The 16,166-nt window shown below is 45.8% G+C and overlaps 1 protein-coding gene across 1 annotated transcript in view; it reads left to right on the top strand.

Annotated features, from left to right (window-relative positions):
* The window catches only part of TMEM123 (transmembrane protein 123), a gene marked incomplete at its 5' end in the record, with an annotated part of 34,299 nt that overhangs the window by 4,332 nt on the left and 13,801 nt on the right, over positions 1-16,166 (top strand). Inside the window, 3 exons of the mRNA XM_083499980.1 lie at positions 6,600-6,656; positions 13,312-13,521; positions 15,093-15,246. Coding sequence (XP_083356106.1) covers positions 6,600-6,656; positions 13,312-13,521; positions 15,093-15,246 — 421 coding nt within the window. The remainder of the gene's footprint in view (positions 1-6,599; positions 6,657-13,311; positions 13,522-15,092; positions 15,247-16,166) is intronic.

A 16,166-nucleotide genomic window follows, 5' to 3' on the forward strand; every position in this document is an offset into this window, starting at 1 on the left:
TCCTTGAATCTGGAGTAGCAACACATCCTGTAGAATTCTAACAGTGATAGTTTATCTGCACAATCGGAATTAATTACAGGAACCAAAAAGTCCTATTGAAAAATACAACTTCCGAGCCGTCTGGCCCCAAAATGGCAACTAGGCATTCTGTTTTGGTGACAGCAAACCTGGTTGAAGGAGCCATTTGGCGCCTAGTTTTTATATCTGAATTTCTAACACTGACTCAAGATTCATTTGTGAAAAGGGGGGAACTTGCTAGCAATAAACATAACTTGCCTTCCTGTATCTAAAAAGAATTTATGACCCTTTGAGCTCATCTCAAGGCCCAGCCTGAAGTGGGTTGTAAATGGCCACTGCAATGTCTAGTGGAACTCATCTCACTGGGGACAATGTGGCCTGTTGTATCTTCTCCACCCCCCAAATTAGCAGATAATAATGTGAGCCTTATATGCAGGCAAGTGCAGAACATCGTGACACAAGGTAAACGAGGTGAAGTAGACAGAACGAAAAGGATGTGCATCAGCCATTTTATGTGGTTGCATTTCCTGTAACATCTACCAGAAAAGTCAAGTGGCTTTGAAAAGGTTTGGGGATTTGCAGGTTTTTGACAAGAGGTAAACAGACAATTTAAACACAGCTGATGCATCCAGTGTTATGCTTGGCTCCTGATATACTTCCCTCTGTCTTTCTTCTCCTTTTCCACCCTCCCGGTGTATTTTAGTTCACTGTTCCAACAATCTTTCTCAAGCTTGCGTGCCAGAGAGCAGCATCTGTATAGGAATCAACAGATCCATCAGTGTGGCTATTCTTACATATTGTGAAACAGTGTCATCCATGGACCAGTGCTGGTCCGCAATGTCTTCACTACAGGTTGGGTGGGATGCTTCAAGGACCAAATTTGGGACTGTTTCCTGGCCCATTGGGTGGGGGAAATCCCACTCCAGCACATCAGATAGCTTGAGAAGCACTTATAAAAATCATACTTTCACCACTTCAGTGAACTGCAGAAACATTGTTAGTAGGGCTGAGCCAAAGGGGGATATCTTGTGAATTTTTTCATCCGTGTAAGAAAGGCATCCCTTTGGGTAACTTCCCGAATTGCTGCAAAGGAAGACGGAAAAGTTTGCTTCTTTAGGAAGCACAGCTCTCACTCTGCATGGGTGTCATTGACTGGTAGGGGAGAATAATGATCCCCAATTGAGTAGGATCTCTCATGCAGCCAGTGCCGGAAGTATTAATAGTGCTCTGAACTGGTTTTGTCTGTGCTCAGAAACAACAGCAGGCAGCCAAATCGAATTGGGTAGCATTGCCAGGTGGTCTTGCTCACCACATAGGCATAGAAAGCGTTAGAATAGCAGTAGGGGAAACAATTGCAGCAAACAGCCTTAGGAGGAAGTGGAAGATTTACACTGCAGATTATATTGGAAAACATTGTTCATTGCATTTTTAAACCCCTCTTAAAACCAGTTTTCCCAGGGTGTAACTTGCTCCCTCTCCTCTTCCGAAAACACTACAGTGGAAACTTGGTTTTCGAACGTAATCTGTTCTGGAAGGCCGTTCAACTTGTGAAACATTTGAAAACCGAGGAGCAATGGGCAGTCGGCAAAATTCATTGAGAAAAAAGAGAAAAACTTGCAGTGGAATCCGTTCGACTTTCAGGGCACATTCGAAAACGGAAGCAATTACTTCCGGGTTTTCGGCGGTTGGCTTCCAAAACATTCGGCTTCTGAGATGCTCAAAAACTGAGGTTCCACTGTATTTTGAAATTAAGCTTTGTCCCCTCTTTGCTTTAAACCAGGTGTAGGCAAACTCAGCCCTCCAGAAATTTTGGGACTACAACTCCCATCATCCCTAGCTATCAGGACCAGTGGTCGGGGATGATAGGAATTGTAGTCCCAAAACATCTGGAGGGCCGAGTTTGCCTATGCCTGCTTTAAACCTTGCAGCTTCTCCCAAGGTGATTTTGCAGTGGTAGGGTGAGTGGTACCTGCTTAACTTGTCTCTGGGCCACCCTACAGTCATTTCACAGGTGTCCCAGGTACCTAGGTAAAGTTTTCTTTAAGGGGGGGGGGAATGCACATTATACCTTAGAAGGAGGGCTAAAAGCCATGAGAGCAATTTTAATTTTGGAGATTCCTGAGTGGGGGGGAGCAAGGGGGAAAGTGATGGGGTGGAGGAGAGATTTTCTGCATGCCATGAGTATTACCAAAAATGCCTGGAGATTCTTAGAGGTATTTGAAAAGGGTGAATTAGATATGGAGCATAACAGCCTGCAATTTCACTGTGCCCTGTGGCATAAGTTGGACCCTTGATCCCGCGCCACATCTCCAAAATAAAGACACAGACATCATGAGGGCAAGACATGCACCTTATTTTGTGGCTATGGAAACAAGACGGTGCCCCAGATTCCTAGTGTCAACAGACACTTCAGAACTTAAAAAGGAGGGCAGGCTTCTTTAACAGGTGGAGAAAAGCAACAGGTGTAATTTCTGTGTTTGGGAAAGTACCGGTTGAATGAATCATCAGAATGATTAATGGGACTGAACCCCTTGTCGAGAAAGCTTGTGGGTGGCCAGACTATATTTTGAAGGGGGGAAATGAACGAATTCCTATTCCCCACAAATAATCCAAATAAAAGCACACATTCTACTCATGTAAAAACACATTGATTCCTGGACCGTCCGCGGGCCGGATTGAGAATGCAATTGGGCCGGATCCGGCCCCTGGGCCTTAGTTTGCCTAAACGTGCTTTATAATTTATAGTATCATCCCATTCTCATATATATATGATGGCACTCATCTGTCTCAAGAGACAATGGAGGAGTGTGCCTTTGGGGGTAAAGTCAAACTATTGGAGAGTTTAGTGGCTGTAGAGACCAGTGCAGGAGAGACATGTTTTGTTACAGCTGGGGAAAATGAAGGTGTCCAGTTGTGCTGCTGCAGATGCACCATGGTGTTTCTTCTCTCTGCGTTGCTCCCGGAGGTCATTCGTACTCTGGTGACTGCTATACAAACACAACTTGACTATGTGTCTCCAAGCACTGCAGTTTTCTGCAAGGGATTGTCACATGGCAAAGCTGATGCTGCCAGCCTTCGTGTCATGTTTGCAGACACCTTTGCAACACAGAGTTGGTTTGGCAATGGCTCTGGTGCCTTAAGCCAGCTCCCCATAGAGCACGTATATGTGTGCGTGTGTGTACACACACACACACACACACACACGTCAGAAGCATATATTTTGGCAAAATTCCTTAAAAATAGCTCAACACCCTTTGTGTGCAGATTTTCACTTTTTGAAATATGGCGACTGCTGTGGGTTAAACCACAGAGCCTAGGACTTGCTGATCAGAAGGTTGGTGGTTCGAATCCCCGTGACGGTGAGCTCCCGTTACTCGGTCCCTGCTCCTGCCAACCTAGCAGTTCGAAAGCACGTCAAAGTGCAAGTAGATAAATAGGTACCGCTACAGCGGGAAGGTAAATGGCGTTTCCGTGCACTGCTGTGGTTCGCCAGAAGCGGCTTAGTCATGCTGGCCACATGACCTGGAAGCTGTACGCCGGCTCCCTCGGCCAATAAAGTGAGATGAGCACCGCAACCCCAGAGTCGGCCACAACTGGACCTAATGCTCAGGGGTCCCTTTACCTTTAACATATGCCCATCTACACACCATGATTACAGTGGTACCTTGGGTTATAGACACTTCAGATTACAGACTCTGCTAACCCAGAAATAGTACCTCGGGTTAAGAACTTTGCTTCAGGATGAGAACAGAAATTTTGCAGTGTAGCAGCAGCGGGAGGCCCCATTAGCTTAAAGTGGTACCTCAGGTTAAGAACAGCTTCAGGTTAAGAACAGACCTCCAGAACGAATTAAGTTCTTAACCTGAGGTACCACTGTCCATGTCTCATTTTTTAAATCTTGGCAGTGAGAAGGCAGTTTTCTGCTTCATATACCTTATAAAAGGTGACCAGGTTTTCTCATTTTGCTCTTTTCTGTGACTTACCCCCCCCCCCAAACCCTCATTTCTTTATTTTTACCAATTTCTTTGGGGAAAACAGCATGTTCCCCTCTCCTGGCATAGGCAAATGGAAGAGGGATGCTTTTGCTTTTCCAGTGGCCCAGCCAACATAGGAATCTGTGTTTAGCAGAGTGCTAATTCCTAACTGCAGTATTTTGCCCTGTCTCCTTATACAAGCTCTGCATATAGCCTTTATCTAATCTGCATCTCTTCCTTTTTCCGCTTAGTCCTTTTTTGGGGGCAGGGCATGACAATCCGCTTACCGCACACCTAGCGTGGGTTGCAGAAGCTCTTAGCAAGCAGTCCAGGAGAACAGACTGCCTACGTACAGATCTGCATGCTGCTGTGTTTATCCCAAAGCTGGTCTCTGGAGGTTGCCCAGTCACCCCTGCCTTGCCCTCTGTTCCTAAAAGCGTTGGGAGAGAGATACCGGGGGTGAAATGTCTATGTGCTCTGCCCTTCCCCTCATGTTCCTGGCTTTAGGGAGGATACTGTGGTTTGTTCAAGTGGCAACGAAACAGGGAAACGATGGTTTAAGTTGGGGATGGGGAACAGGTAGACCTCCTGCAGAGGTGGCTGGAGTCCTATCAGCACCAGCCAGTAGTCAAGGAAGATGGGAGTTGTAATCCAGAACATCTGGAGGGCCACAGGGTCCCCATCCCCAACAAGGCTAAGAAATCTAAATCTGATCCATTTCCTGATTCGGATGTCACTGACGAAGTTCAGCAAACCACAATATCTTCTCAAAGGAAAGTGTGGGGCCAGCGGTTAATGGCGAGAAAGCACAAAGACGCAAAGCTTTTTCCAATAAAGCATGGTAAATGATGTGATGTCTGAACCGGGCCACACTCAGCGTAGCCCCAGAATAGATCCCACCGGGGTCAATGGGATCTTCTCGCAATTAAGTTTGTGTGAGATTTCATTGCTCTGGTGAAAGGCCCTTCAAACAGGATATTCATCGAGCATACATTTCCAGAGAAACTCCTCTTCATGGGCAAGGCAGATCCCATCACACGATAACTTAATTGTCACAAGACATTACATATGACACAGTGGACATTCTGTTTCAGTGTATGTACAAACTCTCAGAGCGTTAAGACCTAGGCTGGAGGCGTAAAGATGTTTTTTTCGGACCGGTTCGGTTCATAGTGTTAACGTTGCCAAATCCAAGCTCCTGGAAATTGCCGTGAATATCCCAAGCTTTATGAGCCTTTCACCATAGTACTTGTAGTTGCAAGATTCTTGTGTTTAGCATGGGGTTGAGCAAGATCAGGGCCGAGGATGTGGATACAGCTGGCAACCTAGATCTGATGATGATGATGATGATGATAAAATGTTATTACTTATACCCCCCCCCAAATCTGGCTGGGCCTCCCCAGCCATTCTGGGCAGCTCCTGTTGGCATTCCATTCCTCCGCTGTGCAGACGTGTGGGATTGTTTTAATTACATGTCTGTGTTTTACATTCCAGCACTGATTGTTGGAGTCTTGTGAACGGAAGTTCCGTTCTGTATTGCTTTTGTTTCCTTCTTCTCTCTGAGAGCAAGGAGAGGAGCCATGTTTTTCTTTGTCCTGATTTGTATATATAAATAAACTAGCTTAGTGCTCACACCTCAGGCCTGGATTCTGCTGATGTTGTTTCTCTGCTAACCTGTGCTCAGTGTCTCTGGGCATGAGTCACAGAATCTCATCGGGGAGGAAGAATGATGGATTTCAGGAGTGGCACGCAGACCAGAGAGACGGGCTGGCATGCCAGATGTCATTTGCCTGGTCGCCCTCCTTGCCTGCCAGCCATTACCCCAACAGCTCCCAACAGAATATCAAAAACACGATAAAACATCAGCCATTAAGAACTTCCCTAAACAGGGCTGCCTTCTAAGACATTAGTAAAGGTAAAGGTACCCCTGACCATTAGGTCCAGTCATGTCCAGCATGACTAAGCCACTTCATTAGGTGCAGCATAACTAAGCCGCTTCTGGCGAACCAGAGCAGCGCACGGAAACGCCGTTTACCTTCCCGCCAGAGCGGTACCCATTTATCTACTTGCACTTTGACGTGCTTTCGAACTGCTAGGTTGGCAGGAGCAGGGACCGAGCAATGGGAGCTCACCCCGTAACGGGGATTCGAACCGCCGACCTTCTGATCAGCAAGTCCTAGGCTCTGTGGTTTAACCCACAGCGCCACCCGCGTCCCTCTAAGACATTAGATGTCTTCTAAAAGTCAGATAGTTGTTTATTTCCTTGACGTCTGATGGGAGGGCGTTCCACAGGGCGGGCACCACTACCAAGAAGGCCCTCTGCCTGGTTCCCTGTAACCTCGCTTCTCGCAGGGAGGGAACCACCAGAAGGCCCTTGGTGCTGGACCTCAGTGTCCGGGCAGAACAATGGGGGTGGAGACGCTCCTTCAGGTATCCTGGGCTGAGGCCATTTAGGGCTTTAAAGGTCAGCTCCAACACTTTGAATCCTAGCTTCCCCCACCTCTGGCAGGCAACTTTAATAGGTGGATGGGTTCTGCCCACCTCTCAGACTTGAAAGGTAAAATAATGCAAATGTATTTATCACTATGTTTTGTGTGTTTGTTTCAGTGACTGCTGCAGGACCGAACGTGACCTCCGCAGCTCCCCCTTCAAGTTCAATAACAAGTAGGTCTCTACTTATTTTTTTTTCCCCTTCTGCTTTACTAAGATGAAAGCACTTGCATCTGTGGCCCCCAAATCCAAGGCAAATGATTTGCTTATCCAAACGGCTTGTGGCAGGGGGGTTGCTTCTCTGTTCTGAGAAATTGCGTAACTGGCATTGGGAAAGAAGGATTGTGTTGAAGATGTCAAGGACATCCTTGTTGGAGTTGCTGCTCAGGAATGACTGATATACTTTTCACACATTGGGCAGGTCAGATTTATTATTATTATTTGGCTGAGAGTCTTCAGGTTGCAATTCCAATAAAGCACCCTTGCAAGCTATTCCATTTAGGGAGCAACCCTATGGCCAAGAGCCTTGGGATGCAGGTATCTGGCTCACAGGGCTACAGTTCCCAGAGTTTCCTCTGAGATTGATCATTAAACCACTCTGGGAACCGCAACTCGGAGGATGGGGGTCTCTTAACAACTCTCAGCACCCCTCACAAACTACATCTCCCAGAACCCTTTGGAGGAAGCCATGATGGTTTAAAATGCATGCCTGAAATAATGGTGTGTTGTTATATTCTGGAGTGACATCCGCAGTTGTATTTTAAGCTTTCTTTCTTTCTTTCTTTCTTTCTTTATCTATCTATCTATCTATCTATCTATCTATCTTATCCTATCCTATCCTATCCTATCCTATCCTATCCTGTCGTATCCTGCCTTCCAAAGGAGCCCGAGGCGGCAAACCAAAAGCATAATAAAATAATGCAATTAAAAATATAAACATTAAGAACATTGAAAACGATCTAATGATATGCATTCCTGTATCTAAAGCCCAAATACATACAAGTTAAGAGTAACTGAGTTCCCTATGTGCCCAGCACCCAATGAAATCCACACGTGGCACTCCAACGACCTTATTGTTATTCAGAAGAACTTTTTAAAAGTTATTTTCTTTCTCACCCGACGCCCATGAATCATAGCGTTAGAAGTGAATATGACGATCATCTAGTCCAGCCCCCTATAATGCAGGAAAATTTCTCCCATTGGGGGGGCTCAAATCCATGACGCTGATCTAAAGTTGTAGGGTTGATTGGTTGGTTCGTTTTTAATTATTCTGCTGACTTTTGAGAAACGTTTATTTTGGAGTTGTTGGTTCCAAACATCAAGCTCCAGTTTCTGTTTTTGGACCTAGAACAAAGGTACCGGGGGCAAAAAAAAAATGAAAAGGGGGGAGGGGACCCCCTAACTCAAAACAACAACCCAGCCTTTCAATGTTTCATCATAGATTAATTACCTGCTTTGGAGAAACCACAGCTGGGCATGTTGCCATGTGCGAGTTAAGGCAAGATGTGGCGCAAGTCATCGTTCCTTTGCCTTTCACTGGCAAAAAGCAAAAGTTGCCTTTTATTTGTAAAATGCTTTCTTCTCTATATTCTATTATTTGTCCTCCCTCCTTTTTGAACGCTCTGATGCTACTTTTGTCTTCTGTGTTGTTGGATTAATTTTGCTGCTCTTATAAACCTTGATACAGTGGTGCCTCGCAAGACGAAAAGAATCCGTTCTGTGATTCTCTTCATCTAGTGGTTTCTTCGTCTTGGGAAGCAAGCCCATTGAAGGATTAGCGCTATTAGTGGCTTTTAGCGGCTTATCTGCTGATCGGATCAGCTGATAAGCGGCTTAGCGGCTTAGAAAAGGGGGGGGGAACCAGCAGGAACTCGCAAGACATTGTCGTCTTGTGAAGGAAGCCCATAGGAAATTCGTTTTGCGAAGCACCTCCAAAACGGAAAACTATTTCGTCTAGCGAGTTTTCTGTCTTGCGAGGCATTCGTCTTGCGGGGCACCACTGTATTTTATTATGTGATTGAGGTTCAAGCGTTGTATTTGCAAAACGAGCTTGGCAATTGAAAAGTATTGAGCTTAATTTTACCCACAGCCCCATTCCTCAAGGCTGTGTGTGCGCGTGCACATGCTAAATGTTGATATTTTTATCTCAGAACTTTGTACATGTTCCAAGAGGGAACCAAGAAACAGCCTTAACTCTGTGCAACTGGGGATGCTTGACTCTGCAAATTCCCTAATTGTACAAACAGAGCCTACACACAAGCACTCTGTACATGCTCAGGCTCTTTTACGAGTTGCTCTGAATGTGTCACGAGGGCTGAATGGACAAATTCACCAGACTCAAGGCAGATAGAAGCCTCCCCATCACGGAGCTGGGTGTTCTGGTCTCCGGATGGAGGGGTGGGTTCAAACTGCATTTCTGGCACATCTGTTTTGGAGACCCAGTGTGGTGTAGTGGTTCAGATGTCAGACTCGGACCTGGGAGGCCCGGGTTCAAATCCCCATTCAACCATTGGACGACTTTCGGCCAGTCAGTTCCTCTCAGCCTAACTGACCTCACAGGGTTGTTTGGGGGGTTAACTGATAAAGGGGAAGAACAATGTATACCACCTTTGTGCTCTTTGGAGAAAAGCTAGGATATAAATAAAATAAATTAAAGTAGTGAGGGAGGGGCAGGAATTGTGGTTCCACTTCCTTCTCTATGCACAAACACAAACATTCCCTGTGATAGGTGGAGAGCATTGACGAGTCTATCTGTGAAATGTTCTCACACCTATTTGAGGACCTTCAAGCATCTACATTGACCCGTTGTATTGACTAAACAGGGACACGGGTGGTGCTGTGGGTAAAACCTCAGCGCCTAGGACTTGCCGATCGCATGGTCAGCGGTTCGAATCCCCGCGGCGGGGTGCGCTCCCGTCGTTCGGTCCCAGCGCCTGCCAACCTAGCAGTTTGAAAGCACCCCCGGGTGCAAGTAGATAAATAGGGACCGCTTACCACCGGGAAGGTAAACGGCGTTCCGTGTGCTGCGCTGGCTCGCCAGATGCAGCTTGCCATGCTGGCCACGTGACCCGGAAGTGTCTGCGGACAGCGCTGCCTCCCGGCCTATAGAGTGAGATGAGCGCACAACCCTAGAGTCTGGCAAGACTGGCCCGTACGGGCAGGCGTACCTTTACCTTTATTGACTAAACAGTGTGACTCGTTGCGGGTTTAACACGAGCATTGAAAGTGCTGCATGAAATAAAGCACGTATTGACACCCACCCACCCCCCAAAAGAGAGCACATTTTGATGTTTAGTGAAGGCCATCCTTTTTCTGGAGGGCTTTGCTTTCCATGTCTGCCTCATGTGTCTGATGTGTTCCTATATTTCACGCATGCTTTGCAAAGGAACAACGCTTCCTAATTGCTGCAAGGTGAGTACATCAGTGGAAGAGCCCGATGGCTAGCAAGCCTTAATTAACACTGTCTTTTGCATGGGGGGGTGTCATTATGCGCACTCTTGTACAACTCAAGAGATGGATGGGACGAGACTTGTTTGAGGATGTGTGCAGTTTCACTTGAGAAACCTCAGCTTGCAGGGTGCTGAAGTATTTCCTTTTTAAAGGTTTGCTGCAAAATGAGTCAGAGCAGCTTCTGCAACAGGCCTGTTAGCTTCTCGTTTGAAAACAGGCCTTTCCCCCTCACTAAAACATGGCTACAGTGGTACCTCGGGTTACATACACTTCAGGTTACAGACTCCGCTAACCCAGAAATAGTAACTTGGGTTAAGAACTTTGCTTCAGGATGAGAGCAGAAATTGTGTGGTGGCAGTGGCAGCGGGAGGCCCCATTAGCTAAAGTGGTGCTTCAGGTTAAGAACAGTTTCAGGTTAAGAACGGACCTCCAGAACAAATTAAGTTCTTAACCAGAGGTACCACTGTACTGAACTCTGGTCAGCTTGGCATGCAACAATTTGTTCAGGCTTGTGTTGTTAGGCACCAAAAAAAGTGCCCTGTGTTGCAAAACAGAACACACTGAAGAACAAGCAATACATCGGCTCATAAGATACTGACAATATTTTTATAACGCTATACTGTTTCAAAATTCACAAACCGAAGACATATAATATGTGCATGGAGTCACAAACGAATAAGAATCAAATAAACGTTCCATGAACAGGAATGGTAGGAGTGGTAAGTCACTATCAGAGATCACTGAAATGGAGGCAGAATACAGTGGTGCCTCGCAAGACGAAAATAATTCGTTCCGCGAGTCTTTTCGTCTTGCGATGTTTTTCGTCTTGCGAAGCACGGTCCGTCGCAACTGCGCCTCTTCAAGCGGCTTTAAGAAAAAAGCGCAAGACGTTTTCGTCTTGCGAAGCAAGCCCATAGGGAAATTCGTCTAGCGAAGCAACGCAAAACCGAAAAACCCTTTCATCTTGTGAGGCATTCGTTTTGCGGGGCACCACTGTACCTTTCCACAGTCAATATCCTACAAATGTGAGATGATGGGTGCTCCAAACATCGCAATAGGATGCTCCAAGCACAGCAGCAGACAGTACAGCTCTTCCAGGATAATGAACTGTTTCCGTGATAAATCTTCATCACCTAGCAATAATATGAAATGAAAACCAGTGAAAGAAATGGCAGGCCTGCATGTTAACCAACCAATAATAAATACATACCAAATTAATAGTCCCCAAAGGTACATTAAATGACCATGGATCAGCTATCATTAAAAAGTGTAGTAAGTGTTGGCAAAACCCAAGTGGCATTAAAATGACTCTCAACAGGTGCAGTGAATCACATAGAATTACAGGAAATTTAAAGGTACATTATCTGAAATATAGCAAAGAATATACAAACAGTAGCCATCTTGACAGAAAACTTAAGCAAAACAATTAAAATCTAATTCAGTATTTGTGTTGTTAGGCATCGGGGTCATGAGCCCTGAACAACCTCAGTGGTCACACGCCGGGGGGGCAACAAATGTTTTGTTTTGTTTTTCATTTGTACAATAGGTTAGTCCTAAGGGTCAGATAGAGCCTTGAGTTCCAGGTCTGAGGTTCCCCACCTCTGATGTAAATAATAGCAAAAATAAAGAAATTTGAGGATTGGGAAAAGATGCTTGGAAATTCCTGAGAATCCACTGAATTTTCTCGGTATCCTGCCAAAATGTGGATCATTACCAGGAATCAATCAACATTGACCAAGGCTGCTTTTTAGTGTAACAGGCAGCGCATACCTTTGTTCAAGCTGCTGCGCTATTCTCTACCTGCTTTTCAAAACACATCACTAAGGAATGCATACTTGATGTGAATTTGATTCCCTGCTCTCGGAGCATTGATGCAACCCATCTTCTTCCCGTTGCTGCAGCGGAAAGGGATGGGGGAGGTGTTTGTGGGTCTCCTTCCCAAAGGCTCAGCTTGGCTCCCCAAGGTTAAAACAAGGGAACGGAATGCCGTTTCACAAGTTCTGGTTGACATCTGATACTTTATCTTCATTGAGTCCTTGCTAAGTGGTAAGCAACAGTTTGATATGCAAAACACCCCATGGGGGGTGAGATTGGGGAAGATCATCGTGAAAATGTGGAGTGCAGTCTCTAAATACACAACATTATTATGCCGGCTCAGTCTATTGGATCCCATCAGCTCCAGCCAGCACAATTGTTCTGTATTCAAATGGCGTGCGTGCATCGCGTCATGTGACCAGTTATGCAGCTCTGCTCCCCCCAGTATTTTATTCAAGTTGACCCCCCTGTAGGGTGGTAGGCAAATTGAAGAAAGAATAATAAATTCCTGCAGAATTAAAAAAATGATGAATTATTGCTTAAATCGAGTCCCATGTAGTCTCTTTTAAACATTGGCTACTGGGTAGTCATAAAACTACTGTTTAGCCATAAATTTGTCTAATTTATGCTGGAAAAATGGGAGGAACATTGTTCCATATCTGGTGGAACTGCGAAAAAACCAAGACCTACTGGGGTATGATTCATGAAGAACTAAAAAAAAATGTTAAAAACATACAGTGGTACCTCGGGTTAAGAACTTAATTCGTTCTGGAGGTCCGTTCTTAACCTGAAACTGTTCTTAACCTGAAGCACCACTTTAGCTAATGGGGCTTGCCGCTGCACCGCCGGAGCACGATTTCTGTTCTCATCCTGAAGCAAAGTTCTTAACCCGAGGTACTATTTCTGGGTTAACGGAGTCTGTAACCTGAAGCATCTGTAACCTGAGGTACCACTGTACTTACAAAAGAAACCAGAGGCATATTTATTAGGCTTATTGGGAAAAGACATGCTGCAGAAAAAGAAATGAATTTTCTTACATGCTACAGGATACTATATGCCAGTAAATGGAAGAGCGAAGTAATACCCACAAAAGAAGACTGGCTATACAAATTAAGTCAATTTATAGAAATGGCAAAGCTAATGCCATACATAAGACAGACAAACCAAAAACTCAGACTAGAATGGCAGTGTTTCGAAGAATGCATGGACAAACACTGTTCAAGAAAGACTATGTTGATATGCTTAGATTAAAGGAGTAAAGTAGAAATTATTAATTAGGAATGTCATAATGAGATCAAAATTTAAAATTTAAAAAATGCAATGATGGTATTGAATGTGTAAGATAAGGAAGTCGAGATGTTGTGGAGGGGGGTCAAAGGGTGTGGTGGTGGGAAGATAAGGGGGTGGGAAGGATTTTTTATATGTAAATAGTAGCCTTATTTTTGTATGTCTTTGCACCTATAGGGTGCATTTTTTTCTGTATTACTAAAATTTAATAATAATAATAATAATAATAATAAACTTAGAAAAAAGAAAAAAACCTACTGTTTTGCCATGCCCGCAGGTGTTCTTCAACCAAATGCTACCACTCCTGCCCACAATGTGACAAACGCAACGACCCCTACTGCTCCTGCCACCACAGTTGGCACCAACGTAAGCACCAGTGCCCACCCTGAAAATAAAACAAGCGCAAAGCCCACCACAGTGAAACCTGTGTCTCCTAAGGTGACCACAGTGACTTCCAAGGCTACTTTGCCTTCTGCTTCTGCGACAGGTACGTGTTGATCTGCAGCTACGGTCCAGTAGGAAAGGAAAAGATCGATAGACTTATCCTTCATGGAATTGTTCCATCATAATAGTATTTTTATTATGTGTACTCCGCCCACCTGACTGGGTTACCCCAGCCGCTTTGAGTGGCTTCCAGCATATATAAAAACACGATAAAACATCAAACATTAAAAACTTCCCTAAACAGGGCTGCCTTCAGATGTCTTCTAAAAGTCAGATAGTTGTTTATTTCCTTGACATCTGATGGGATGGTGTTCCACAGGGCGGGTGCCACTACCGAGAAGGCCTTCTGCCTGCTTCCCTGTAACTTCACTTCTCACCGTGAGGGAACCGCCAGAAGGCCCTCGGAGCTGGACCTCAGTGTCCAGGTTGAATGATGGGGGTGGAGACGCTCTTTCAGGTACGCAGGGCCAAGTTGAGAGTTGGTTGTGAGAAATAAGGTACAAAGGTTCATTCGGGCAGTCTTCTGAGGACCTCATCTTTTTTAAGCCCCTCAGAAAAAGGGAGGTGGAAAAATGATAAAGACGAGGTTAAAAGCAGGGGTGAAGACATGTCATAAAGCTCTTGGGACTGTAGCCAGTCAGTGGTGTGATTTGACTGCAGTAAAAGAAGTCATGTGAACTGATAGATTTCATTCTGCACTGGTCAGACATTGTCATGGGTACTGTAATTGGTTCTGGATGCCACACTTTTAAGAATGATGCAGGTAAATCTGAACAGGCTTATAGGAAGGCAGTGAAGATGCTATATAAAAGTGGTCTTATGAGGGGGGTTGAAGGAACGCAGGTGGCGCTGTGGTCTAAACCACAGAGCCTAGGGCTTGCCGATCAGAAGATCGGCAGTTCGAATCCCCACGACGGGGTGAGATCCCGTTGCTCGGTCCCTGCTCCTGCCAACCTAGCAGTTCGAAAGCACATCAAAGTGCAAGTAGATAAATAGGTACCGCTCCGGTGGGAAGGTAAACGGCGTTTCCGTGCGCTGCTCTGGTACGCCGGAAGCGGCTTAGTCATGTTGGCCACATGACCCGGAAGCTGTGTGCCGGCTCCCTCAGCCAATAAAGCAAGATGAGCGCCGCAACCCCAGAGTTGGCCACGACTGGACCTAATGGTCAGGGGTCCCTTTACCTTTCCTTTATGAGGGGGGTTGAAGGAGCAGCATGTTTAGATTGGAGAAGATGAGGACCATGGTGGAGTGGGGGACATGATAGCACCCTCCAAATACTCCATCACACCGAAGAGGACCAAGACTTGTTCTCCGTTGCTCCAAAGGGCAGGACTATCTCTTAAAAGGAGGGTATTTTGGTTGAGATTCCTAGAATAGTTCAACAAACAGTCTCTCTTCACAGGGAATTATGTCTTGTTGCTCTGTAAGGGGTCTCTCTAATAACTCCCAGCATGCTTCACAAACTACACTTCCCAGAGTCCTTTGGGGGAAGCCATGACGGTGTGAAATGGTGCCCTGGTGCCATGACTATCGCTCAGCATTCTGGGGCATAAAACTTTGGGGAATGCACCTCGTATAATAAGTATGTCGGCTGGTTGTCTTGTCTTCTTTCAGTCACTCCCAAAGGCGCAGCGGCTCAAGTCTCATCCTCGGGGTTCAGCGCAGGCAGCTTCATCGGCGGCATCGTCTTGACGCTGGGACTTCTCGCGGTTGGCTACATCGGATGCAGGACGTACCACGCAAAACGGGGCGTCCAGTACCGAACCATGTATGTAGCGGTCAGTGGAGTGTTTCGTTGCTGACCTAGATTATGTTGGTTTTAATTTTTGTATTACATTGTGAGTCGCCTTTGAGATCACTTTTTTGTGACTAATAAGTTCCAACAAAACAAACAAACTTAAGAGGTCTCAGGTTTGATCCTGGCCACCTCCATGTATGAAACCTTGGGGAGTCATTGCCCACGAACAGATCTAAATGGATCTAAATTGTCTGGCACAGTGCAAGGCGACACTCTGCATTCACAGCCTGCGTGGCTCCAGTGAGCATCCAAAGTATAAGGTGTGGTATTCGGTGCTGCTCACACTCAGAGTAGACCCACTGGAGTTAATGGGCAGGACTTAAGGTTCATTAAGGTCCGTGGTTTGTAGTTAGTTGAACGCAGCCCATTGTGTGTGCCCTGGCAGTGCTGTGCTAGTATCCTCCTGCAACATTTTTGCAGAACTCCCGGGCCCCCAAAATGGCATTATACTGCCTTTGATTGCAGATTCACCCTCCTGGTGTCCCCCTTAGACTGGGCTCACAATCTTCACACATTTATTGCAGCGCAAGAACAAGTACTCTAGTGACCCAAATGCTTGCCTGTGTTTTCATCCATGCTGCAGTTTTTGTCCCTGTTCTAGGCAAGACTCGCATGAACGCCACGTTGCTTTGTTCTCCTGTCTAACCATGAAAGCCCTTTTTTTTGTTTGTTTGCTTGCTTGCTTCGTTTCATTTCGTTTGATGGCTTCCTTTGATTTTTCTCGGCATTGGGAGAGGCCAGGCTCTCTGTGACCTCCCCTCTTTTGAACTCCCTCAGCCACCTTGCTGCCCTCTTAGCTTCTGCTGCTTATCAGCGATAAACTTCCGTCCCTCCCTGCTGTTCGTAAAAAAACCCCACCTTACGAATGTGCACGTAGCCCCGTCTTGCTT

Source organism: Podarcis liolepis (assembly GCF_965112155.1).
Source record: "Podarcis liolepis genome assembly, chromosome: 4".
Classification (NCBI taxonomy): Eukaryota; Metazoa; Chordata; class Lepidosauria; order Squamata; family Lacertidae; genus Podarcis; species Podarcis liolepis.